This window comes from Hetaerina americana, unplaced genomic scaffold (genome assembly GCF_022747635.1).
Source record: "Hetaerina americana unplaced genomic scaffold, ioHetAmer1.1.p SCAF_53, whole genome shotgun sequence".
In the NCBI taxonomy this organism is placed as follows: domain Eukaryota; kingdom Metazoa; phylum Arthropoda; class Insecta; order Odonata; family Calopterygidae; genus Hetaerina; species Hetaerina americana.
In genome coordinates, this window is record NW_027287128.1 from 1,793,951 (window position 1) to 1,821,637 (window position 27,687).

The window sequence follows — 27,687 nt, forward strand, 5'->3', positions numbered from 1 at the left end:
GAAAGTAGTACCCGTTCGTGCCGCATGAAGTGCTGACGACGCGAGTAGCCGCTGGACGAGGTCAGATAGCTTCAGTGGCTTGTCTGCCTTCTCTGAGCCAAGTTGCGTGACGCTAGCATTGCCTGTGTTGTTTCTGTGATTGTTTACAATGTTTAAAAAAATTGAGAACGCCGCCAGTTGTGAAGTGAGGGCAGTGATTAAATTCCTCAATGCAAGAAACGTTCGCCCATGTGATATTCATCGCCAATTAAAGGAGGTGTATGGAGACAATGTAATGGACGAGTCGTCTGTTCGGCGGTGGTGTCGCAACTTCAACATGGGGAGGGGGAACACACACGACGATGAGCGTTCGGGGAGACCGTCTGTCATTACAGACCAACTGGTGAGCTCAGTTGACGAATTCGTGAGGAACGATCGGCGCGTCACAATTGATGACATCTGTGAGCATTTTCCCAATGTTTCTCGAACAATTGTTCATGAAATTGTTAAACACCATCTGCATTATGCAAAAATTTGTGCAAGATGGGTCCCTCGCGTATCTCAATGAGCTGGCGGCGAAGGACTATGCAGCAGGAATACAGAAACTTGTCACACGTTATGACAAATGCCTTAATTTGCTTGGAGATTATGTTGAGAAGTAGTTTAAAGTATCCTCTTTCAAATAAAATTTTTTATGTTTGTTAATATTTACTTTTGTGTCTTTATTTCACGAACGGGTACTACTTTCCGGATGACCCTCGTATTTTATCTTCATGAATTCTCCAAAAATAAACTAAAAAATCCTATGGAGGTTTCATTTCATTTCATTACATAGTGGTTTCACCACATTACTAGATTTCCATGAATATCATGATTTTCATTTATTTTTGGTAAAAAATTTATAATGCAATCCTTAATATCCTTAGGATCAGCATCACCCTTTCCAAACATACATTAATAGCTATATTTCCATTAATTACATGAGAAACCTACCAAACTCATTATGGATTAGAAATTTTTCTTTACACTTATTCAGACCATAAATCAGAAGATCTCTGTGAAAATAAGCACAAAATAAGCAAGAGAACATTCACCCAAAATCTCAACCATAAAACTTACATGATGGAATGATGCCTTATTTTTTATTAATTTTTTTGGATAATTAGTTTTGATAATTTGTGCATTTATTATTCAATTATCAGTGTAAAATGTGATTTGCCTATATATAGCTCTATAACCATGAAAATATAAAATACACCAAAATGTTAACTGAAAAGACCATAATTGATCATGTTAAGCCAAGTCCCAACCAGAGACTACACAAGGCACACCTTTCCACAACAGAGACATGTGAATTAAATGGAAACTCTAAAGTAATAAAGGCATCCTAGATGTTAATGAGCAATGATAATCACTCTAATCCTATTTTTATCAGAATTTCTATCCCAAATATAACTGCAACATTACGTGAGTAGCATATTTACACGAGATGATAAGAAATTTTGGGGCACATCCTGCTTCACAGTTTTTAGTCAATTACCCATGAAAACAAATATCCGGACATGAATTTATGATTTTTAAAACTTCATTAATTTGTTCTGTGAGCTTTTTTTTATTAAAATAATAAAAGCCATCTTTACAGCAAAGTCATTTTTCATAAATTACTCTACACCAGAATTAAACTGAGTAAAACTAATTTTAGAAAACAAAAAAATATCCTTCGAAATAAAAAATATGGTAAAAACTGGTAACGAGCTCTTTAAAATAATATCTAACGATACATAAATACCCCTTCGTAGTTAGCCCTACATTTCCAAAATATACATTGGGGCATTTATGAGACGCTAAACACATCAAATTGGAATCAAAGAATTCTGAGCAAAAGAATAAAGTATACCCTACATGTAAATGTTCATTATTTAAAATAAGCCTCACATTTAAATTACATTCTCAGCTCACATATTCAAAGACAAAGGCTTTAAATCCCCAGGTGTTCTGATTCATAAGCCGGTCCAACATAAGCTTACTATACAGTGAAATTAAACAATGGTGATTATAAAATATTTCTTATATTTTAATAAAATTTCACCCAGAACTACCTGGAGGTTGCTTCATCTCTAATTGCTCCTTTGCAACTGTGATATTAATACATCAGAGAACTAAGACATACTGTGTTGTTTTATGTCTGCACATGTTAAAAATTATCATGATTGCCAAGCAGAGTGTAAGGTGGATTCATGATTAGCTTTCATGGAATGGAAATGTTTTTACAACGAAAATGTATTAATAGCCCAAAAATGAGTGATTTTGATTTTCAATATAAACATATCAAACCTTCAACATGCATGGCTTCAGAGAATGTTTGACCCTAAAAAAACCACCACAAGCCCTTGAGTATCATAACAGTAACACATTCATTTAATATTTGCAGAGATTGGTGAAAGAATGATAAGTGTATTCTCAGAAGAAAAAATTAGCAAGGTTTAGCAAAACATTTTGATTCCCACTTTAGACGTACATAATTTTGCTATAATTTTTAACTCAATGAAAATCTATTTCCCTAAGATAGTGCTTCCATTGGATCAATTTAAATTTCCAACCCATGACTATTTATATTGAACATAATTCTACCGCTCAATTCTTAAGCAAAGTACAAGAGTGGCAAACATTCACACATATACTAGAAGTCTCTTTCCAGCAAAATAGTAGCTAATATGTGAATAACAACAGTTTACCTTGAGATATGTCCTCCCCTTCACCAGAAGCAAAGTAAGACACCTTCCAAAACCATTCAATTTTTAAAAATAACCAATTTATTAGGACATTATAGTTAAATATAGCAAAAAAATATAGCAGATGATATAAATACAAAACATTGTTAATAGAAGCAACTTGCTGCATAGAAAGCATTTAAGCATGGCTGACAAGATTAACCATTAAGTTCGGTGACCAATATATGCTATTTAGCATTAAAAAGCCAAAGAAGCTAAGCACATGGGGTAGGAAACTAGAGTCAGAATTCTTATGAGGGATTATCAATCAAGATTAATTGTGACTTACTTCATGGATTTGCAGATGGAAACAGGAACAAATATGCATGTATTTCAATATTTACCTAATGCTTCCAGATCAGAAACTACCATTTATGAAGTATCTACTGGGATTCCTAGTAACAGTACATCATTCTCAGGTTTGCATTTTTTGTACTATTATCTAATAGAATTACATGTGCAAGAAAAACTGTATTTCCTAAGTATGAGGTGAAAAACAGATGATGCCAATACCAATTTTTTGGTGTTTAGGACAAACTTTTGAAAAAATTAGTTTGTACATGTAGTGAAGTATTTTCTATGATTTTCTGGGATAAATTATTATTTTTTCATGTGTAAACCACATGACATTTTGTACCTGTGACTCCTCCATTACACTCTAAATGCAAAGACAAAAGGGCTGTTTTAAGTGCATACAAATAATAATTTTGTCTCACATGATTAATTTGAAATGTTAGACATTTTAGATCCTTCATACAAGTCATTTTCAAGTTATCACAGCAAATTAATAAAAGGCCATTAAATAAGATATAAAGATTAGATAAAGGAAACCACTTAAAGCATGTGTAAAATGAAAAATAAAGACAGCTTAAATGATGTCATGAATAGTTCTAATACCATAATGCCAGAGTAGAATTTACTGACATAGAGCTTTTATTTATATTTGTATCCTATCCCACAAGAAAAATGATTCAAAGAATTCTGTTCCATGATATGGAGTTGTGCACCATGCTCATGGCCATATCATAGTACCTTGGATTTTAAAGCTGCCCTTATTTTGGCACCATTAAATTATTTTCCACGGCTGACCAATAGAAAACATGGCTGTTGGCCATGTTTGTTTGCAGCCATTACTTTTTTGGAGAGCCAGACCTATTTTCTGAGTCTACCAAGTTTTTTGTAAAGACAGCCTTGGCTTTAGGATCTGGTCCTGATTTTTTGTAATGGCCGTAATCATTGGCAGAAGGCCTTGATTTTTGGAGCCAGACACTTTTTACAGCTGACTGTGTGTTTTGACCAGTTGACCCTTATTTTGGAAGTTGTAAATGTTCTTTTTGAAAACCTGACCAAGAAATCTGTATCCATATCAGAACATCTGTATCATAACTCATAATTTTTTCTATATTTAGGATATCCTGGGATATTGTTTGCCATAAGAAAAACAAGCTTAGCAATCCTATCATACACAAGATTGAAGAGTGCTAAGTTTAAACAAATAGTTATTCCCAAAAAAATGGGGCTTCCACAACAATAAACAAATTCTATGCTCTAATGAAAATGAAAAAAAGTACTCCAAAATCTCCAAAATATTAAAATGACACAATATTTAATGAGTTTCATAGATAGTGTGGCAGAAACGGGAAATAGTATGGAATTAGTAACATAATGCCTACTAGAAAATGCATGGGTGCAAATGAATCACATTTAAAAAAGCTCATTTTACCTGACAATGAACATTGGTGAGATTAAGGATTCAAATAGCGTTTCATTGTATTAGTTGCATAGTGTCCAGACATGTTTATCCCAGAGTTTATATTGCCAAATTTAGTGCTCTGCAGGCAATGCAATACAATGTATAAAATGCAAAACTTTGTATAAAATATGACAATGAAGTGACTGGAACCCAAAGAAGACAGAATTGGCAAACGGCTAATTTACATGTATCCCTGTGCATTCTCTTGCAGAATGTGTGTGATGTTGTTAGGTGAATTTAACATGGCTTTTAGTCAACATTCCCTGTGGTCCAGATGCATTATCTATTCCCTACATAAATAGTCTTTTAAAAATAACCTCATAGAGCAAGTATCCACATGCAATTTTTTAAGACTAACTGGATTTTGAATGGCTTCACTTTAATTTAAAACAATCCCACATGGTCACTAAGCCACTCAATTACAGCAAATCAATGCCAAATTGGATTCAGGGCTTTCTATGAGCAAATTTCTCAAATTCGTCCAGGTTAATCAAGTTATTTTTTTATTTTTGTTAAAATTAATTAAAGATTTCACTTGTGCTTGAAAAAATGCATGATGACAGATGAGTTTTCTTTTTTTAAGAACTGGCAATGCTGAAAATATTACATTGGGCATGCTATTTCAAGTTAAAATTTAAGCCAAAATAAAAATTTTAAAATACCTCCTAATTTTTTATTTTTAAGTTAGCAATGGCTTTTTGTATTTTTTATTTTGGCAAGTAATATAAACATTTAAAAATAATATATCTAAATCTAACATATGCCTATGTGCAGCATCAAATTTTTTTACTCAATGACTGATCAAGAATTTTTATTCATTAAGAAAAGTCCTGGTTTGGAGAAAAGTAGTTCATAGGCATTAGAATTGGGATTGGAATCAGCAATGATTAACATTTTAATAGCTCAAAATAATTACAATAAATCATTAGCCTATTGATGGAATTATTAATAATTCATACATACATTATCTAGCATAAGCAAAATTTCTCCAGAGATTTCATACGTTGCTCATACACTCAAATAGCCAGTTACCTGTAACTTATATGAAACCAATGGTCTTGGAAAAGATTAACTAAAACCCTAAGCATGAAAGTAAAATGCACAATGGAATCCGAAGAAAGTTGAAACAGTTCTAAGCCAAAGGCTTTGACCAGTGATGTCTTTGGAAATCAAGAAAATTGGCAAATTATTAAAACAGAATTTTATCTTTTATTTACAAGGAACATGTAAAATGCTATTAATTGTGCCAACTATCATGTATTGGAATAAAGAAATGAATATCAAATTTCACAATATTTACTGTGTGTTTCCTAAATTAAAGTTTTAACTGTCACCACTTCATACTCTTGTCTCTTTGTTACTACAGTGTAAGTACATGGAAAATGTAAAATTTCACATGTAACATCAATTTTTTGGGGTAGTTCATGTACAGACTGATTTAATTTACAATTTCTTTAAGGATAAGGAGCCTTTACCAAAATGTGTTTTATACTGGTTTCATTACCGAAACGCACCAAAATGGTACAGAAGTTAATTTGGAAACTTTTCATTAAGATTTCTTATCAATGAGAATGTATATAAAAAAAGAATAAGATGAGAAATTTAAAGTTTCACTTGGTGTAGGAAGTGCTAGACTGACTGGAAGTACTATCCAAGGCAATAGTACTGGAACTAAGCGACTGTCTTTGACTGAGGAATTCTTTTGAATATATAAAATGCAAGTCTAAGACTTAACTCTTTAAGAGTTACTACAAGTAACTCTTGCTTGCACAGCCATATACTTGCTTCTACTCTTGAAATGGGCTAAATGTTTGTAATCCTTTTATCCATTAGCAGTTCGAGGTGACACCAGGTAAGTTAGCTAGTCAAATGCAATGAAACCTTCATTTTAAGCCAATGACATTTACCTCACACCTAAATTAACTCTTTTCTTTCTAATTACTAGAAATGCCCATATCACAGCAATGACCTTTGTTCCATTAATAACACTTTTAAAATTTAATAATTGCTGTAAATTATAAAAAGTTACCCAAAGAAAGGCAGAAGCTAGTGTCTATGGAATTTTGCAAATAAGAGTGAGATGAATCAATTAAGTAAATTAATATAGTTCTTAAAATAGTTAATGAACTATGAATGCCACCCAAAACCAAGCAATGAGAAAACTCAGAACATATAATGCAAAACAAATTCATTTCAGAAAATACGAAAAATGATAACATTCAGAATAAACAGTTAAATATTTACCATAAACTCAAACAGGATAAATCTTAAGAGTTGCTAGACCAAAGCAAACAGTTTTGTATTGTATTGAGTTCATGGATTTTTTTTGTGTGGATTTGGCAGATTAAGCAAGGTCATATACTGTTCAAGTAATTCTCTTCCAATGTCTTTTCTTTCTTATATTTTCTGCAAATTGCATAATTCCTCCCACTTACAGTTTCCCTAAATTTTCATCTTTTCCCAAGAACTAAAAACAAGCATAAAAGATGGATTTCACTGTATATGACAGCTGGCCTAGTCTCATCTCACACACCTAAGTCAAACATATGTACCTCATTTACAGTTCACTACCACTCTAAAAAGGCTTGACACCTTCCATAAGTACTGCTACACTTAAATATTTATATTACACTAACCTGGAGGAGTGACCTTCCCAGTTTCAGCCTTGGCAGCAGCACCAACCTCTCGTGCCCGTCTCCTTAAGCGCTCTGCCCTTGTGAGGCGTGGGACTAAAGGGGGCATTGTACCCTGTGAGGGAGAAGACCCCAGGTGAGACATGCTTCGTGAGGCATCCGTTCGGCGGAGAGGCCTCTCCTGAGGGGCCTGCTTCTGCCCGGAAGCACCTCCTGAGCCAGCCAAGTGGCTTGTACTCTTGGAAACGCTGCGATCCGCAACACCCCCTAATGAATGCCGACCGCCAAGTTCACGGCTAGCTCGTCGTGCCACGAGATGGTGGTGGTGGGTGTCATTCGAAGTTGCCGAGGTTGTTTCTGCTGGATGGTTGTACACACGTGGTCTCGCTAGCTGATCCAACCTTGTCATGGAGAAAGCCCTACCTGGAGACTTGTGCCGTGCTTTCTGGTGCAGGCCATCACCTCCAGAGCCCCTTGGTGACGGTATGGTCGGCATCAGGTCCGTCTTCTTCCTAGCCCGTGGTGAAGGTCCATAAGGGCTGAAGGTGGACGTTCTTGATTGCCCATCACCTTCATCTGTTCGATGAAAGAAGATAAGTTTGCCTCAACAGAATTCAGAAAAACGAATTTCCTGTTAGTGGTGCTTAGGTTAACTCTTTCACTGCATGCCACTTAAATAATGAAGTCATTACTTATTTCAAAGCATTACAGTTATGCATCCAATTCACTCAATTGTATAAATTCAATTAGTAATTTTTGTCACATGAGCAGTTTAACATGCATATATCCTAAAACTCTTCAAATTCGAACCAACTAAAAAGGAACTTTACTTCTGCAGAAAACATCTGAAAATTAACAAGTCAAAAAAATTAAGAAAGCAAAGACACCAATAACTTTTCCACTCCTTTTTAAACTCATGCTTCATTCCTCCTCCAGTATTCTCCCCACTTTCAGCAACAATGTTAAAAACATGTAATCAATATGAAATGAGATTTTTTTTAAATCAGACCCAAGGAATTCAATCCAATTCAAATTTAAATAGCTGGATAAAGGAGAAACTTAAACTATAACTACCCATTGATATTTTATCACATTTTTTTTTGGAAAAAACTTTTACTTGAACACTACATAGTGAAAATTTTAATCCTATGAATTGAGAGCACACAACTATGGAATTCATTTAAAAGATAGTACGACTTAAATGATAAAATGATTAGTCTACATCTATAAGCAGGCCTTCCACTTATTACGTTTCATCAGCAAGAATTCTGCTCCTAAATAAAAAGTAACACCTACATTTGCTCAAAGTGAGCATCCACTGAAAACAAGACCATGTTGCAAGTTATTTTCACACACAAATGACATGGTACTGGACTTGGGTCTCTATTGAAGTAATGGGAATGGAGAGAAGATAGAAAAATAGAAGAAAGAAGATACAAATTCTAAGTGTTAATGTCATGCCACAAAGAGATTTCTGAGAATGACAAAAATCATTTAAGCATACCAAAACATGTTACTGAACATGAGAAAAACAAAAAAATTCATAGCAACAAACAAAAAGGTAATTGGCAAGCATCAATAGCGATGAGGAGCAGATGATCAAGCAGTAAAAAAGTCCTAACAACAAATGGCTTCCCTGAAACTCACCACCTGTGAAAATCATACCCCCAGCACTGACAGCCTCTTGTCCAACCCAAAGGTCAGTTCCCCAAGTACGAGAGGAGCCCCTAGAACTCGAAATTTTTTCATATGGCCCAAACGGGGCAAGCTTTGCATTGCGTTTGGGTAGGCCATCTTTTAGGGGATGGGTGTGGCAGGAAGCAGCAGTGCCATGGCCCAAGGCGGGACTTGAGGGATCATAGAGGGTGTAAGTGTCTTGAGGGGCAGCTAGGGGAGAGGATAGGACCTGATTGGGCTCTGTACTTTTATCTGAGGTCGCACCCACGAGGGGCGTGCCCTCAGCAACTCCACTCTCTAGGTCAGACCAGCAGAACACCTCGTACATTGAAGTGGATGAGCGTAATTCTGTAAGTCATGAAAAGTATTGCGATTGGGAATGGGCAAATGTGAACGTGATCAAAGTCTCTGAAATTGTTTAAGGGAATCCCTCAGAGCATGTTAAGCTTTCTCTATTTATGTACTATCTTTACCAGGCTGAGAAGGAAATTACATATGTATTTTCAAATAAGGAAACACAAAAGCACATTCAGGGGATACACATGAAATAAAAGTACGGCTATTTTAACATCGATACATAGCCTGATTACTTTTCTACACCCTGATAGCAGTTAAACAAATGAAGGTTCAAATAAACCCAAAAATTTTCAATGAATCTAATTACCAAAATCATGCTCTCAACAGCTTTTCAGAGACAACATTAATCAAAGGGTACAAGTATACTTCATACAGTTTTTTTTTTACCTCTAAGAGGGATCAAAATAAATAGGTTAAATGGTTGAAAATGGGAACCACTAAAAAGTTTTAATTATTTTATCTATATAACCTGCTTGGAAAAATGATGAACTTAATCAGATTCAAATATTTTACAATGCTTAAAACATAACCTTCACAACTTCTAAGTACTTTCTTTTCAAACAATTGGCCTATATTTTCTAAACCTAACCACACTCATCAAACCAAAATAACAATTCATGAATGCTTAATCATATGCAACAAGTTATCTGATCAAAATTTGCCAACTTCCTAGCCATATATAATGACGACAGATACCAAGTGAACACTCATATGAAAGGAATTCTTGAGAAACAGGAAGAAATATAGACACATAATTTGGAGTGCTAAGTGTTCTATGGTAAGAGATATTTAAACAATCCATTAGGGAATAACCAGCATGACACAGAAAGTAACACATAAACCTTCAGAGTAGAAGAAAAACAGTGGGTACCCAAGAAAATGAAGGTTCATGCCACACAACTTATCCGCATGTTGAGGAATAATTCAGGTCACATACCATCTCCAGGTTTACGGTCAAGGGCATGAGCCGACACAGCCCTCTTCTTGCTACCGGCTGGCATGCTTGCGGACATCACACCACCAATAAGCTCCCTTTCTGATGAACGCCTAGACAACGATGTTGAGGACGTGGCTGGCACTCCACCTTGACTGGTGACTAAACCACTCCCTGATGAACCTTTATCTCCACCACCTGAGCTTCCAGTGCTCCCAACCATTGAAGAAAACATCACGTTGGTAGTGGATGTTGCTCTGAAAGAAAATACATTGGTGGGTGGATATTCCAAGACTATAGAAAAGAGGCAATTCAAATATGAATACACTATTCATACAGAGTACCTAATACAAAAGTTATACCTCTCACTAAAACTCTTGATGTCAATAGGCATTTTACCAATGCATAATTCTTATTCCTTTGCCAATAACATCCCTTATATTTCTTAATATTAACAAATAGTGGGGCTCTATTTATATTTTAACGTAAGATGGAGTTCAATTAAGTGCATACCTTACACTCAAATTATACTTAAACAAGCAGTAGTTAATTTTGTAATTGATAAGATACTGTAGATTTGATTGAAAACGAACAGTCATAGGCAATCAAAGCATATATTTTCAAATGTCAAGCTGACAAATTTCAAAGCTGTCAAGCAGATCATAAATTGATATTCATCTATGACTTTCTGCATGCATGAATACTATCAATTAATAAATGTGCTCACTCAATGTTGCAGTAAAAATTAAACACCCTGAAACTGCATCACTCACTTTGAATACTAGAAGTTAATTCCTACTCTGAATCATACCGGCTAATCAACATTCAACAAAAGTAAAAAAATATTTTGAAAAAAATAACATGCATTTATCCCAGGAAAAGCACTGATAGTAAGCAAGGTGGCTAACTTTGAAGTTTTTGAATAGTCTAGTCAGGAAGTGGAAAATGAAGTGTGCTTCAAAGTAATCTCTAGAGTCACTTCTCTTTTTGTCTCCCATACATATACTACCTTGATCAAAAATTTCCCGGAATTTATTCAGAAAATTAAAAATACAAGTTTATTCATCTAAATCTATATTGTCCCCTTCAAAGTAATCCCCATCGACTGCAACACACTTATGCCAGCGCTTGATCCAATCCTCGAAACATTTTTTATATTCGGTTTTCGGTATGTCCATCAGTGCTTCCTGCGATTTTTCCATTACTTCCTCTCGGCTGCTAAAACGCGTTCCCCGTAATGGTTTTTTAACTCGATTGAACAGAAAGAAGTCACAGGGAGCCAAATCAGGTGAATTCGGTGGCTGTTGGATGGTATTTGTTGCATTTTTCGTCAAAAAATTACGAATAATGATAGCACTGTGCGACGGTGCGTTATCATGGTGCAAAATCCACGAGTTTTCTGCCCACATTTCTGGTCTCTTTCGGCGAATTGCTTCACGCAAACGTCTCATAACGCCCAAATAATACTCTTTGTTTACTGTCTGGCCTTCTGGCAAAAATTCATGATGCACTACATCGTTGTAATCCATGAAAACCGTCAGCATTGCCTTCTTTTTTGACTGAAAACGACGTGGTTTTTTTGGTCTCGGCTCATTTGGTGAACGCCATTCACTTGCCTGATGTCTGGATTGCGTGTCGTACTCATAAACCCACGTCTCGTCTCCAGTAATGATCCTTTTGATGAATGTGGGATCGGATTCAGCCTCGCAAATCATGTCTTTTGCGACGTCAACACGGTCTCTTTTTTGCATGAAATTGAGATCTTTTGGCACCAACTTTGCTGCTACACGACGGAAACCCAAATCATTAACCACAATGTCTTGGGCGGATCCATAGGCAATGTTCAAGTCCTCCGCTATTTCTCTGATGGTTAATTTGCGGTTATTGACCAACATTTCTTTTACTTTATCAATTTTTTCACCGACTTTCGATGTCGATGGTCTGCCACTGCGTTCATCATCTTCGATTGACTCACGACCACTTCTGAACCGCTCGTGCCACTGGTAAACGACCGTTTTTTTTTAGAGAATCGTTGCCGAAACACTTTTCCAACATTTCCAACGTCCGTGCGCCACTAAATCCGTTTTTTACGCAAAATTTAATACAAGTTCGTTGTTGCAAATTTAAATCCATTTCTGAAATTGTAAAAAATCGCCAACACACACAGAGATAGATGTACTCTTGGCTACGTAACTTTTGCAAATGTCAAGTTATGACACTAAGATTTAAAGGGAATATCAACAACAGATGTACCAATTTAACAAAAAAAACAGAACTCAAATGGGAACGATGGGAGCGCCACACGGTGGTTATTCCGGGAACTTTTTGATCAAGGTAGTATTTAACTCAATTTATTTTTCCACAAGTTCCAACAGTTTCCACAATTACATTGATGTGAGATTTCATTTTACACAAAGTAAGAGGTTAGTCAGTTAACCAACTAACTAAAAACTTAAATTTCAATCACTGATTAACAGCTATTATTAACTGACACAATTATGATAACAGAGAAAACAATTGTTTAACAAAAAGACACGTTTCCCTTCAACTTTATCTACAGAGAATACAAAAATGACTTACCTTCTGGAGCCCCAAAAAGATCCACCTGTATCAGCTGGCTCCAACATTCGTGGTGTTGAACTTCCAAAGGCGAACACAATGGAACTCCTTTCATTTTTTCGCTTCGCTTCGATTCGGGCCTCTCGTTCCTGAAAGATCATATTCAATGCAAACCTCAAAATAATCCATTCACGAACTGAAGGCAATAAATGGCTCACAAAAAGCAAACAAGCAATTTGGATGAATGATTTCAGTATTATGAGATGTGAGAGGTAACTTGATGATGCCAATGCTGTTGTTCCTTCATAAGGCCACTAAAAAGCTCTCCATTCCATTAAAAGCCAAGCATTGCTTTTGTACAAGGCTGAAATACAGCATCCTTTGTATGTGCAATAAGTAATTATAACCAGATTGGAACATACCAGAATATTTGCTCGATTGCAAGCTGACTTCGAACTCAATGATGATACGATTTTTTCAACAGTCTTAAAAAGGAAAAAATAAAACAATTTATATTCCAAAAATGTTTTAAAAAAATATAGTTTATTTTCACTGCAAACTAATTTCTAGAAAACTTATCACAATTAAGGCCATTTTGCCTTTCCCCCACCCAATCCCTTTACATCAAATGGGTAATTAAGCTCATAAATATTAGCCCAAAATTTGAAATAATAAAAAAACTGATGCTGTTTAATTTTGGTTTCATACTGAATGAATACTATCCTGGTATTCAAGAAAGAAAATTATTAAAAAAACATATAAGATCATAAGAATAGCTAATATATTCTAAAACTTACAGCAACAAAAAAATTAACCACACGATACCATAAAAATCTTTAAATATCTTTCTTAAGTATCTAAGACAAGCAAAATAAATTGACTTTGAAGCCAATGGTCAGACTTTATGCTCATAATGCAGATTCTTACTTGATTTTTTCTGAGAATGGCTTCTCTTCGATCTCTTTCGGCTTCCCAAATTTGGCGCTTTCTCTCCTCCACTTGTAAGCGACGTCCCTCATCACGCTCCCTGAGCTGCTCTATCCTGCGTCTCCTTTCTTCTTCCTTCTGTTCACGAAACTTCTGTGCAGCCAATGCCTAAAATGAATATCAAAAGTGAGTGAGCATACGACAGAATGCACATCAAACAAACTATGATTGTAGCATTTAAAATGAACTCAAATGAAACAATTTACAAAGTCAAATACCAAACAGTATTTAATTATTTTTGTGATTAACAGCTACAATTGGTACTTGTAGGACAGCTTGAGGACAAAGCTTGGACCAAGATAGCATAGAATTATTAATACAAAGTAATAGGGTTTTCGTTATTCTAACAGATGAGAACTATTTTACATTCATGATAATAACAAAACATTATATGCATTACATACATTATGAACTTTGGTGAAAATAAAAGCAGAAAATAAGTTTAAAGAAGGGAATAAAGCATGCATTTCAGATTAATCAATAAGCGTACTAATCGACAAGCCATAATATCCAAAAGAGAACATGATAGATTTCCTTGAAACTCTCCTTGTGACAAGGAGCTATCAGATAGAAGCCTCAATTTTACTCCAAAATAAGATCATCAGTGTTTTGAACATGCTTACACGAAAAAATAAGGCTTGGCTTATGCTGTCCCAGGGTATTGGATAGATATGAACTTAGCTCTGCACAATAAAAAGCAAAATAAATCAAATCTTGCCATCATATGATGGGCTTTTAATAACTTGCGAATAACAAATAATGTATATGAATACATTTGCATTGAACTTGGTTTTGCTGGGACTTGGATAAATAATACGAATGTTCAACCCTATGCATCCTTCCATAAACAGCTAAGGAATTACTCCAGAGAGACTTACCTGTTGTTTTAGCTCTTCAAGCTTCCTCTGTCGCTCTTCATTTTGTCTGTCACGTAATGTGCGAAGGCGCTCCTCTCGGTCTTTTGGAGAAAGTCCCCCAGCTAGGGCCCCTGCATTTTCTTTACCTGCACAAAAAATAAAATGAAATTTTATTACTGAGTGTTGTTGGAAGCATTTCTAATGTTATGGCAAGAAACATTTGGAATATTACCATTTAATGATAATTCAAAAAACTGTTAATTTTACAGCACTTACACAATAATGAAACTATGAGGCCATGAAAGCATATTTAAATAAGTATAATAAATAATAAAGTGCATATTTAAGACAGATTCTGTGGAAAAATAAAAATTTTCAAAATAACTAAAAAGTAATTACTTAATGTATGGACGGTGGCAAATATAACTCAATAATATATAGTTAAACAGCATGCCACAAGAGCACATCAAAACAGAAACCATTACCATGTAAATATGTTTCCTTAAGAGCTATAATAAGCTACATATACTGACAATACAAAGGATAGGTACAAACTGTCAACAAAAATGCTGGCTTTCATGCAAGAATGAGGTCATACAACTACACAGAATCCAAAAAGCATCGCAAAAAATTCATTCCAATTAACTCACAAAGCAGATGATCATTTACATACTCTGGTATGGCTTCACTGCATTAAACATATAATCCTTAAATACAATGCACATAACATCAACAAATATCAAAAATCAGTTCGTGGGTTTTATAAGACAGTGTCATATTATTGAATTTATTTTATTTCATAAACATTAAGCGGGACAAATGTTATCTTTCACACACCAAACTGTAAAAATGACAAAAACAGTTGGTAATAGTTGCACAAACAATATGCACATAAACATAAAATGAAGTTCTGTAGACCCTGTAAATGTTATCACTAAGAAACTTCTTGTAAATGTTAGGCAGGGCATGCACTGAAATAACTTGGGTTGCCCTGTTTCAGAAAGGCACAATGGTATACTTACAAATACTAAGAAACACCAAAACACATACACTGCTTCATATTCACAGGGAACCATCCATTTGGGCCAGACTGATTCCATATTTGATTGCTTGAGAGGATTAAAAATCTTTAAAGTCTTACAATGTTCCATGAGGAAATACTGGCTGGTAAGTAATTAACTGTTTAAATGAAGTGAGTCAATCTAATTCATTGGCCATTTCTGACTAAAATATCTTGCTTCTTGTCAATTATGTAAATAGCCTACTTCCTTCATTTGAAATTAAAACTCTCTGTTAAAATATGCCCTAAAGTTATATATTTACGATAATTTTTCTGTGCAACCATCTTTTGAGGTAGGCATCTTCAAAATAAAAACTATGTACATCTGCAGCCGTATGTATTTTACCAATTTAAGCAAAGGAATACAAGGCGATAAAAATACAATAATTAGGGAAAAGGGCAGCATAAGGTTTAATGGTATGTTTTGTATTATGGAGACTTTACTGTGCAGCTAGTTTAACAAATTTTAACCATGCAATAAAAAAAGCAATTTTCGGTGCTTAACAAATGTACCATAACCAATGTTAACCAACATTCACACTACAAAAACACAGGCACAGATATGAAGAAAATCAAAATTTATAATATAAAATATCTTGAACACAAATTAAATTAGGTACATCTATTTCCATTCCATTTGAATAAATTATACTTTTTGGTCGCAAAATACATCACATCCAAACACTTGGAATGCTAGAGCTAACATCTTGAAAGATGGCAGTAAGATCATCATCATAACAATTTTACTGATAATGGAAGGGTATTTTTTCATCAATTGCAGTAATTCAAAATATAATGATTGGAAAACACTAAAAATGAAGTAAGGATGATTAAATAAAAGTGATTAGATGGCTATCAAGAAAAACTTGTAGAAAACACTCCACAATTTACCCTAATAAAAAGCTATGAAAAATCTAGCTACTCAGTCCAAAATTTCCACATACACATGCTACATAGTGAGGGTACTTCATATCTAAAATCTCCACAAAATTTGTTTACACCTAATCGTATTTGATGGGGTGTAAATAGTAGGCACATTCATTCAATCAATATAAAAAATAACCATACTTTCATGTCATTCAAATTTTCTTCAAACTTCTGAAATAGCCCTTGCAAGGTTAGTCAGAAGCCATCATGTTACTGTACAAACTGTTTTCAATGCCAACCAATAAAACTAAACAATGGAATTCCACAGCAGATGAAACCTAGTGAAATTCAAAGTTTTTATCTTATGCGCTGGAGGATTGAGTAATTCTCTTCAGCAAAGATGGGGGTGACTTATTTTAAGCTCATCACTCACCAGCACAAAACAACTACATATCTTCATTTATACTGCAGATATTTAAATTCAGAGGAAAGAGATAGCGATCAAAGAAAAATGCACCTGCTGCACATAGGATGTGCATTAGCTGAAAAATGTGTCCACGTACAATGTTTACTTACAAAATTAGTCACTGTCTCGAATCACCTCTCCCAAAAAGACAAGGAAATATGACCTAAGGGTCCATCATGGACCCCAGGGGAAGAATGCAATGAAGCAAAACATATTTTTGGCTCCGCTTTCTTTTTGTGGTGATGGTAATGAATAAACATTCTTGATTACCATAGTTTAATTACGGAAATGGAAACATGAATTAACAGCTACATACTGAGGATAACATAAAAATATCAATTAACTGTTTACCTGTACAATGGCCTCAAATAACATTCACAAGAACTACTTCAGAATGGTTGTATATCTGAACAACATTGAAGAGAGTACATTTAAAAAGAATTGAATGATTAAATGTGCCATCCATTCTCCTCCAAAACCATATTATTCAGACATTTGGAGAAACCTTACACCACCCTCCTTAAAAGTTACTGTAATGCAGAATTTTAAACTTAGCATAACAATGCAATAAGACTAAGTCATGACAGTGTCTCCATAATTTATTTAAACAAGTGTAAAAATGTGAAGGCAGAAATACAAACAGCTTTAAAAACACTTGAGTTCATGCCTGTTATTTCAAGTTAATTAAATATCTGTTTTGAAAAATTATAATGATCAATCAAGAGTCGCTACCATGATGCAATCAGATGCACTTTCAATACTTCAAAGTTTCCTCATTATGTTGTGGCCAAGGATGAGATTAGAGAAAATTACCAATCACACATATGCTGCAGAAACAAGACAAATACATATATGTACATAAACACTCCATCTGCATACAACACTACAAGGCCGCTACCTGAATCTGCAAGAGTAATGCTGTCAAATGGATCGCTGTTGGAATCACCCACTCCAGAATCTTCTAATCCATCTAATCCACGGCCACTACCTGCTGGCAAGTTATGGGCTGAAACTTCTTCATTTTTCATCACAAGCCATATATAAATAGTACAAACAACACTCACTGAATAAATGCTTAAAATTACTCTAGGAACAATGATAATTTAACTCAGCATATAAAGAAGCACAAAATGATTACTTTTTCAAAGTTAAAATTATATTAGTTTTCAAAATTCATCATATTTGAACAGAGAAACTTATGAAGGAGCCCAAGGCTAAAGTCAATGTGTGTCATAATGAGTTTTTAGTTCAAACATCAAAGTTAATGAAGAATGGGAACATATAAATCATCAAGATTTGAAAAAAATATGTATATGCAATAACGTTCAGCAGTTCCTTAATGAGTGATAACACCAGTATATAAGAGAAAACAAAACCACAACATGAAGAAAAAACTTCAAAAAACTGCTAGAAAAACTCTAATAGTCATATTCATTCATTGCATTTAGTTTCAAGTATTTTTTTCATAAAAACTTGTCTACTTGAATGAAAATCAAATTCAGAATAAAATGTAACATAAACATAATAGACTTGACCAAATTTAGGGATCTACAGCTTTTCCTGAACAAAATCAATGCAACTATGTCCCAAAACTTTTGGCAACCCAAATGTCTGAGTTTTACTGTACAAAAGAGATTTAAACATTTTCTATACTAAAAAAAGTGTTAATGATTACAACTGAAATTTTGTACAAGGTTTTTTTCTATCATTTTTCTATTCATTGCCAACAAAAACTATTGAAATTAAAATTGGTGAATACAGAATAATTCCTGTATTATGGCATGGCAACAATTCCTTTAAATTTGTACCACAAGGCGAATTTGATTGATCGCTCATCGCAGCATGAGAATATAATATGTACTGACAAATTAAATGACATTTTAGAACCGTTATTTTGCTGCCTCTAATGTGTATTTATTAAATTTTTATTTTGATAACAGTTTCATACTCTTCTCAAAGCCTACATTGTAAAATCACTGAATACTGAGATCCTTTCCAAAATACTTAACAACACATTGTTACTGAATGGAGGATTACTTAATATTGTATCTGGGATAATAAATATTTACAAGAGTCTGCTTTAAGGTATAGGGCATAATTTTTTTTATACATTCCCTTTGTCTATTCAAACTAAAATTCAGGTTTATTTCCTAAGTGTCACAATATCTCTTTTCACAACATGAAAATTCTTTGCTATGCTTCTTTAAGGTTGCAATGTTAAAATGCTTATAGGCTAAGGCAAATAGACTAAAATTTGCTGAGATTTTATTTTTTTAAGGATTATCTCATATTCTTAATGCAGAAAATTAAATCCAAACTGATAATAAATTATAATATTTTTACCGGACAAACTTGGTAGTAGATTTACAATCATTTATGGAATTAACTCTTTGGAAGATGCCTTTAAATATTACTTAAACATCCAATAAATGTGAAAAACACATCCACTAGCATAAACAACCTTATCCCTGCTAATTAAATGAAATATACTAAATATCCATTATTAACATGCATAATGAAATGCAATACACATTCACATGCAATATAAAGAAATTTAAAGTAATAAGTGGCCTCATAAAACTTATACATATTAAAATTTTTGGAGGTATTTTTCACACATTATTTAACGATTTAATTATGTCTTTTAGTACAGTAATAACATTATCCTCTCATTGAAGGAGCATAAATGCAATAATGGTCTTCCATGATAAACCAACCAATAAATAATTCATGACTTTTCTAAATGACTTATTCAATTGTGCATGAAAAAGACAAATAAATTTCCAATTGAAACTTGAAAAAAGCCACTGACTTTCCTTCAGGCAATGAAATAAAGAATCTGAACAAAACATCTAATGAAATGGTTCTGTTTCTCCTCTAAACATGAAAAAATTATATTCAGGCATCTGAAATCAAATGGCCTTTCATCTTTCATAAGTAAATCAAAGTGTTGTTGCCATTATTTGAAATACTATAAGGATTTGGACGCCAGATATAACAATTTTATCATTATTGCTCCAGGAAGAAGAAAAAATGCAACCACATATTCATCTTCATAAAAGAGTGGATGCATACTAAATTTCCCATAATGACTAGGTAGCGAGAACTCTAAATATTCTACCATAACCTTGGATCAATATTATCAAAATATATTCAGACAGACTTATTGTAAACTTTTTTTTCCACAAGATTTTTACATACTTTACTCATACACGTACACTTGTACTTATATATATATATATATATTTGTATCACATGATGGGGATATCATTTTACAACAAATCAATTTAGAATATAATTAGTATAAGCTTGAAACCATTTTATCTCAAGTTCACGATTGTTTTCTCTATGAAAAAGAAATTAGTGAATTTTCTATAACCATGATAGCCAATGTTGGAAAAGATGAGATTCAGCTCAGTTCTTTAGCAGTTGAACAAAGTGCCCTACTTACAATGACACCACTTGGAACAAAATAATTCCTATTTAGTTTCCTTCAAATAATTAAAATTAACATATTTCTGTCCTAGCCTAGTGTTCTCTTGGCTAACATGATCATAAGAGGATTTATATTTGATTATTTTAAGCATGTTCACAGGTGAGTCATTCATCAATCAGATATCACATACAGTGTAATCACTTTCCAATCTCTAGGGAAAATTACCCTTACATTTGACAATATCTATTACAAAAAATAAATATATATCTGACTATAAGAATGAGAATAAGAGCTAATCAATCAAGAATATCCCTAAACTATAACAGGATTTTATGATAAATTCCAAAGAAACTGCGGGAGATGCCGCAACAGTAACTTTTAACGGAGTCATCCGCTAATGTGCATTTTAATGCAACAATTTCAGAGCGTAAAAATCATTCGCCTTGACTGGGACTCGAACCCAGATCCCTCAATATCCGGTCGAGTGCTTTAGCCACTTAAGCTACCGAGGCGTCCTCTTAAACTCTGAAATTTTGGGGCTTTTAAAGGAACTAGATGTTATGACGAAATACCGTACATACAATGTCACATGCATTCGTAGTCGTGCGCGAGGCGCCACTGTCCACGAGGTTAAAAGCCAACTTTAAACACGTATGGTGTTTTCCCTTTGACAAATTGTCATGAATTTGTCAAAGGGAAAACACCATACGTGTTTAAAGTTGGCTTTTAACCTCGTGGACAGTGGCGCCTCGCGCACGACTACGAATGCATGTGACATTGTATGTACGGTATTTCGTCATAACATCTAGTTCCTTTAAAAGCCCCAAAATTTCAGAGTTTAAGAGGACGCCTCGGTAGCTTAAGTGGCTAAAGCACTCGACCGGATATTGAGGGATCTGGGTTCGAGTCCCAGTCAAGGCGAATGATTTTTACGCTCTGAAATTGTTGCATTAAAAAGGATTTTATGATGCCTATGTTACAATTATTCATGCAAACCTATGCAAGTTCTGAGGCCCTCTGATCATGACTCTTTATAATGATTTGTGCATATGGCAGTTATCATTCTCATGCATTCTTTCGCAGCTCTAAGGAATAGAAAAAACTCAAGTGAACTTTAACTGGGGATGAAAGCCACCATTTAAAGGGTACTGTAGAGTTAGATAGTCTCTATTTTGGTGCCAGATAGAGACTACGGACTATCTTCTGCCACCAAACCCCTAGGGAGTGCTTCAAGCATGGCCTGCATTAAGTTGGACAAACCTGCCCCCAGTGGTGGTGGGGTAACGTCCTTGCCTGTCAACCCAGAGATCATGGGTTTGATTCCTGCCAAGGTGGCTTTTTCTCCATCTAAGGCTTTGGTGTTTGTAACTGTTTCTGTTATTATATATATTATTATTATCATATAAATCTCATTGCAATTAGGCAATTATCCTGGTGGCAACGGTCAAGTATGTTTTTATGCAACTCTATCATTGCTAAAAAGTCTGATGTAAAGGCCAAGGTGCTGAATTCAGATTAATACGAAATAAATACATAAACCCTACGACTTTAACCAGGAGACACTGAATGGAATGCTAAAACATGCTTGAACTCTGACCATTTTGCATGGGGTTAAAATTTGAATTCAAAGAAGTTTCTTCACATTTCCTTCATTGAGAAACTCCTTGATTCTTAAGTTTTCAGACAAAAGGAAAATATATATGATGATGCATTTTCTCTCATTAAGATGGTACACACTAATTTGATTGAGGACAACACTTAATTAGAAATGAACTTTTCCAGTCAGCAATAAAATTAAAGACATGAGAGGAATTCTACTGCAATCCTATCTGATATAATTCCTATAATTACATTAACTAAATATATCCATAAGAAATACATACAATAGCACTCTAAAATTAGCAGGATACATGCCATATTTCTTGGTAAACAAGTATTTATCATTAACTTTTAATATAAAATGGAAGAAAAAGACTTAATTACATTAAATCTGCAAGGAAGAGCTTGGTAAATATTCTATTAAAAAGACCAGCAAGCGGACAAACTAAACGTCAACTAACAACGATATGTTAATTTAATTATTACTGATTGTTCATATGAATAAAATATGATATAGATGCACTCTAGCATGCATCCCTTATGTAATGCACTAACTTTTATGACCAGTAAATTTTGGAACTATCTGAAAGCATGCCATACCACTGTCTATCAGTATTTTCAGCTATAATTTTCTAAAGGAATGTTCAAATTGTAATATACATATACTGCTTCTTCAATCACTCTATGTTAAAAACAATCACTTAATATTACAACTTTATTTTGTTTAATGCAGAGACAAAACATCAAAGTTAAACTAAATTTACTTGCAAACTACATACTCAATTGTGAATAAAGGTCTGCTGAGCATTCATAAATGCCCATTGCTACATTAAAGTCCATTAAAAGTAATAGAGAAAGACTATGTAATTAGAAAATAATCATGGTCATTAAAATAAAATTACATAACTGAAATGATCTCCGCACATCATAATGAAAAATTACTTTCTAATGGTACCCTCAAAGAATGATTATAATAGCACAATAAGATTGAAAATTTCATGGATGAAACATTGATAACAATTAACTCTTTGACAAGAGTAATCGAGCACATGATTGTAGTCGAAGTAGTGATTCTTTTCACATAAATTTGTATCAATTTCATCACTGTGAAATGGCAAAGAAAATGTACGTGTAGATAAAAATAAAAAGGGACACACATCAGTGCTTGGCAAATGACTGCAAATCAATAATTTTAGTAAAGATATAGTCAAGAGTTAATTAAGAAAGGTATAACCCAATTAAAATGGTTAGACAAACAAAATTCATTTCAAACAATGTGATGGTGTTATTTCAGCATGAGCCATACACAAAAATAAGAGGTCGCCATAATTTTACCTGAGCTGCTTTTCTCTGAATTACCACCAATGCAGGCAAACCAATGAATAGTTTGATTTCCTATGCATGGAATAGATTTTGTCAAAAATGGTACCAATATTCTTCAAACTTTAATACAATATTTGCAAATATTTTTCTAAGTCACACTCAAACTTAGAAATACTAATGAATTCACGAAACAAAGTAAATGTAACATGAAAACATACATAATAGATTAAATCACCAAGAAAATACATTAATACAAAGAAATGTTACAAAAAATGCATCCCACTTGAATTATTAAAACTAGAAATAGTCCTGGAATAGCTGCCTGTCTCAATAATCCAATCCATTACCATTATTTCTACAATAATTTATTCCACTTCCTTTACAAACAGTGTGATTTTATAATCTACTCCCTATCATCAAGCACCATTATCACAGATCACACTTTCATTTCTTATATACTAATTTTTTTGTGGCATCAGCTACAGTTGCTATTGACTTAAAATTTGCCTCCTCTGAGCTGAGACAGAAGCACATATCATAGCATAGGTTGAGAATACATTTCTATGCTATTAATATTCGATTTGACATTATGAAGTAAATTTATTTGCGTAAAAGTGCAAATTTGACACACATGCTGCACCATAAATTTTGTTGCATTGCAAAATGAAATCCATCATCAAAAATGGTTGAAGCCAAAGCTGACCCAAGATCTAATGTTACACATTCCCAAGCTAGATTCGCCTGAGTATCATTTTATTGAAGATTGTTTTCAATCGGTTCATTACATTCTCTAACCCTGCCCTTAAAAATTACTTTTAGAAGTATCTCCCATCCAAACTAAGCTCATATTGAAATCTCTGTTTATGTGACAGCTGTTCCCAAGGATAAACTAACTTCTTACTTATTTCCTTTCTAATTTTACTGTTAAATATAATTTTAGGAGCCTCCTGAATGAGCCGAATAAAATTGAGCATTTTTGAGAATGTGTTGATATAACACAGCCTAAGCTTTATTAAAAATAAGTAATTGGTTTCAAACAATTGATGTCAAATGAAAATTAAATGCATTCAGAGTATTGTTAGAAAATATTTTACAAGGAAGGGAATGCAAGAGCCATTAAATGAGCTTAAAAATTTATAAATGAATCATTAAGGAGGAAGTTATGACTTTATACAGGCATTACTGAAAGATATAAATTAAAACTATGAGAAATACAACAACAGCCCATAGGTAGTCATCCAAATAGAAAATGCATAAACTGGAATGGATTTAACCAGAAAGAAGTGTACTCTTTCTTAGTTTGGTCATGGTGTGAATAATTCAGTTTGATCAAATGAACAAATTGGAGGGAAGCCTGAAGTGAAGCCTGAAACAATAGAATAAATTGGAGGGATAAAAATTTTCATTTCAATATATCCAAGTGATTTTTTCAAAGTAAACGCTCACATAATGGTGCTTAAAATTCAAAAGTTTCAAAGAATAATTAATGACGGTAAAATACAAAGTATGCCCTATTCTGTCTAATACCATTTCAGCTGGTATAATATATTATAATTAGAATACATAATCCTTTATCACCAAACCAAAAAACACTATGCATCTTTCTGCCAATTTTTACTTGGTACGACTAGTTTTGATGCATCAGCATGATTATCAGGTCGCCTGACAATGATGCTGATACATCAAAACTAGTCGTACCAAATAAAATTAATGGAAAGATACATCGTGATTTTCACCTCAGTCATAAGGTTTTCCACTAAGTAACACCTGAAAACATCCTTTGATGAAAAAGACAAAGAGAATTAAAACGGCCTCAATTCAGCAAAATCCTGAGCTCACTAGTATTTCCAAACAGAAGTCCTTAAAAAATTTTGCTTTCTTTCAACATATCAAATTTTTTTTTAATCTTGGTCGACTCTCTTAGTCTACAACTTCAAGAATTGTAAGAATATCGTAACGATAAAATCATATGAATTGATTCAAGTACAAATGCTTAAGCACAAACCCACCTCCTTTATGTGATGTGGGTCTTGAACCTGGTGGAGTGGTGACTGTGGTGGGGGATTTCAGAGGAGCGGTGGCAGGTGGAGACCCCTGGGTTTGGTGCTGACGTGCGGGAGGCTGGGGGGCACCACTATCCACTGGAACCACACCAGCTGCCACAACAAAAAGAAAAAGGCAACATTAAAATCAATTATTTATGCCACTGCAATTACCTGAAAATTTTGTTAGAATAACTAAAATACCTTTCAAGTGGATAAACAAAATATATTGCTGAAGATTGATAGCTTAAAGTTACACAAACGCTATTGAAACAAAGTGATATACACAAAAGTGCTTAAATTGGTTCAAAGCAGCAAAAAATCAACGCTCTATTTTTACGCCCACATGCACTCCTTAAAAATTGCCGATTATATTTGCTGGAAATACGATGTGTCAGAGGAATTCATTCCAGTGGCATGAAGAGCAAAAGATTTCTTTTCATTAATTAAAAAAGTTATGAAACTAATAAATGCCTACACGGATAAGTTTACCAGCGATACGAGGGACAAGATAGGCCAACATTTTTATCAATTCCCGGGGTGAAAGTATTTCAGCAAAAAACGGGAGCTGAAAGGTTCGAAAATTTTATTATAACGGACGGAATTCCACAAAGGGTCACCGCCGTAATAAAACTCCACCGGGTAAGTGTGCGAATGAATATAGAATCCGAAGACGTAGTTTCCCTAGGATCTAACTTCGGCTGCAGGCAAGACGGAGTACGTCAATACTTGTACGCCGGCGGCCACTCCTTTCAACTCCTAACAGCGAGAGGGGTGCAAGAAAGAGGGCAGGCCTCGTGTAGCCTTGAAGGCGGGAGAAATGAGAACAGCTGATCGGCCGCCCTTGCGACCACCGAGCTCTCCATAAACTCGGGATTACTTCCTCTCCCCATCCTCGACCACGGCGGTTTGGGGGATGGACACTCAAAAACGTAGATCCAAGAGAGCAATTCTCTCTTTGAGCAATTCATCCACGGTGGAAATTTAAGTGACGCGCCTTATGTAAAGTTACCGAGTGCACTAGCAAGACTAGAGATAATCATTTATGAGACATAAAAAGGAATTCAAACAATCAGGAAACCGCCGTGGCGCATATGGCCGGGAAGACATTGCTGAAATTATAGAGAAAATCGACATTTCGAACGCAGAAAATCAGTAGTGGCAAAGATGTACACGCAAAATGTAGAAACAAGGAACTAATTTCTAATTTCAGAAAGGTGAAATGAACACACTTCAAATGACACGAAATAGTGTGCCCACTTTCAAAGATTCAATTTTTTCTCGGAGCGCATAAAAAATTCTATTTTGTGAATATTTTGATGGGAAGGGCATGAGAGAGATGACCTCCGAATCGAAAAAGTGCAGGAAAGGTAAGGATCTATGCGACTTACCGAGAATGTGTCTATTTTATTTTTTCCATGAGCAAGTGCCAAGAAAAAATAACAACATTAGTCGAAATATTCTTCAGTGACGGGGAATACCAATGACTGGAGGAGCTAACAATTAAGCATTACAGATTTCAACTCTTACTTCACTTCTCCACAGCCGCTTCATTTATTTTCTAAATTTACTACTGCTGCATTAGTAAATTTACTACGCCCATTAAATAGAGTAATGAGAGACTTGTAAGCACAGTGATGCGTTTTGCATGCTTCGTTTTAAGACTAAATATTTCACTCCGTACCGCTCAATTTCGACGTGATTTTGATTTTCGACGAGATTTGTTATAATGTACAAGCCCGATTCCGAGCGTTTACGGTGAGTCATAATCGGCGAGCTTTTGACGTGACACGCCATCCTTGACACAAAACCAGCCCGAAAATGTTCTGACCAAGATTTTAGTGGCCATATTCGTACACACTCCGCTCCCAACGGTCCTCCGACGATTGGCGAACATATTCACGAATGACACCATAAGCCAACGACATCATGTCCTCGCGAAACGACTGATAAAAAAACAACTTGATACAGAAAGTGAACCTGCTCTCCGGCAAGGAAACACCCTTGCCTCACATGTTTTCCGCTTCCCCAAGCAACGCTATTCACAAAATTCAAATCGCGGCCTGCACACAAGAACAGGTGGATCTTTCCACTATACGGAGGGAACAGATTTGGGAGTTGGGAGTAAAAGAGGAGGCCAAAATTACAGGGGAAGGCAGCAGCCTTACGCACAGGGATGACCGAGGAGTTTAAGAGCGGCAGCCAAACACGCCCCCTTGCAAAATCATATGTTCAGAACTACGCCTGCTACGCAGTGCAGTGCGTCTTCCCCTTTAAAAGATCGAGCGGTGCCCTCGCGGTCTACCCCTTCTCTAGGTCAAGGGACGACACCCTGGGCGGTTTCCCCGGGAGCCCGACGCACCTGCACCGGGCTGTCCGCACCTCGA

General features: G+C 34.8%; 1 protein-coding gene across 10 annotated transcripts in view; it reads right to left on the minus strand.

The window, feature by feature from the left end:
- Window positions 1–27,687, minus strand: part of ens (MAP7 domain containing protein ensconsin) — a 202,334-nt gene that overhangs the window by 24,969 nt on the left and 149,678 nt on the right. For 5 of the 10 annotated variants that reach the window (XM_071593201.1, XM_071593200.1, XM_071593193.1 and 2 more), the window contains exons 2-11: window positions 25,268–25,414; window positions 23,271–23,330; window positions 17,799–17,915; window positions 14,529–14,653; window positions 13,591–13,758; window positions 13,086–13,148; window positions 12,685–12,812; window positions 10,108–10,361; window positions 8,784–9,161; window positions 7,140–7,712 (exon numbers count right to left, since the gene is read on the minus strand). In XM_071593201.1, coding sequence (XP_071449302.1) covers window positions 7,140–7,712; window positions 8,784–9,161; window positions 10,108–10,361; window positions 12,685–12,812; window positions 13,086–13,148; window positions 13,591–13,758; window positions 14,529–14,653; window positions 17,799–17,915; window positions 23,271–23,330; window positions 25,268–25,414 — 2,013 coding nt within the window. The remainder of the gene's footprint in view (window positions 1–7,139; window positions 7,713–8,783; window positions 9,162–10,107; window positions 10,362–12,684; window positions 12,813–13,085; window positions 13,149–13,590; window positions 13,759–14,528; window positions 14,654–17,798; window positions 17,916–23,270; window positions 23,331–25,267; window positions 25,415–27,687) is intronic. The other 5 variants (XM_071593198.1, XM_071593194.1, XM_071593195.1 and 2 more) reach the window with 5 other exon arrangements.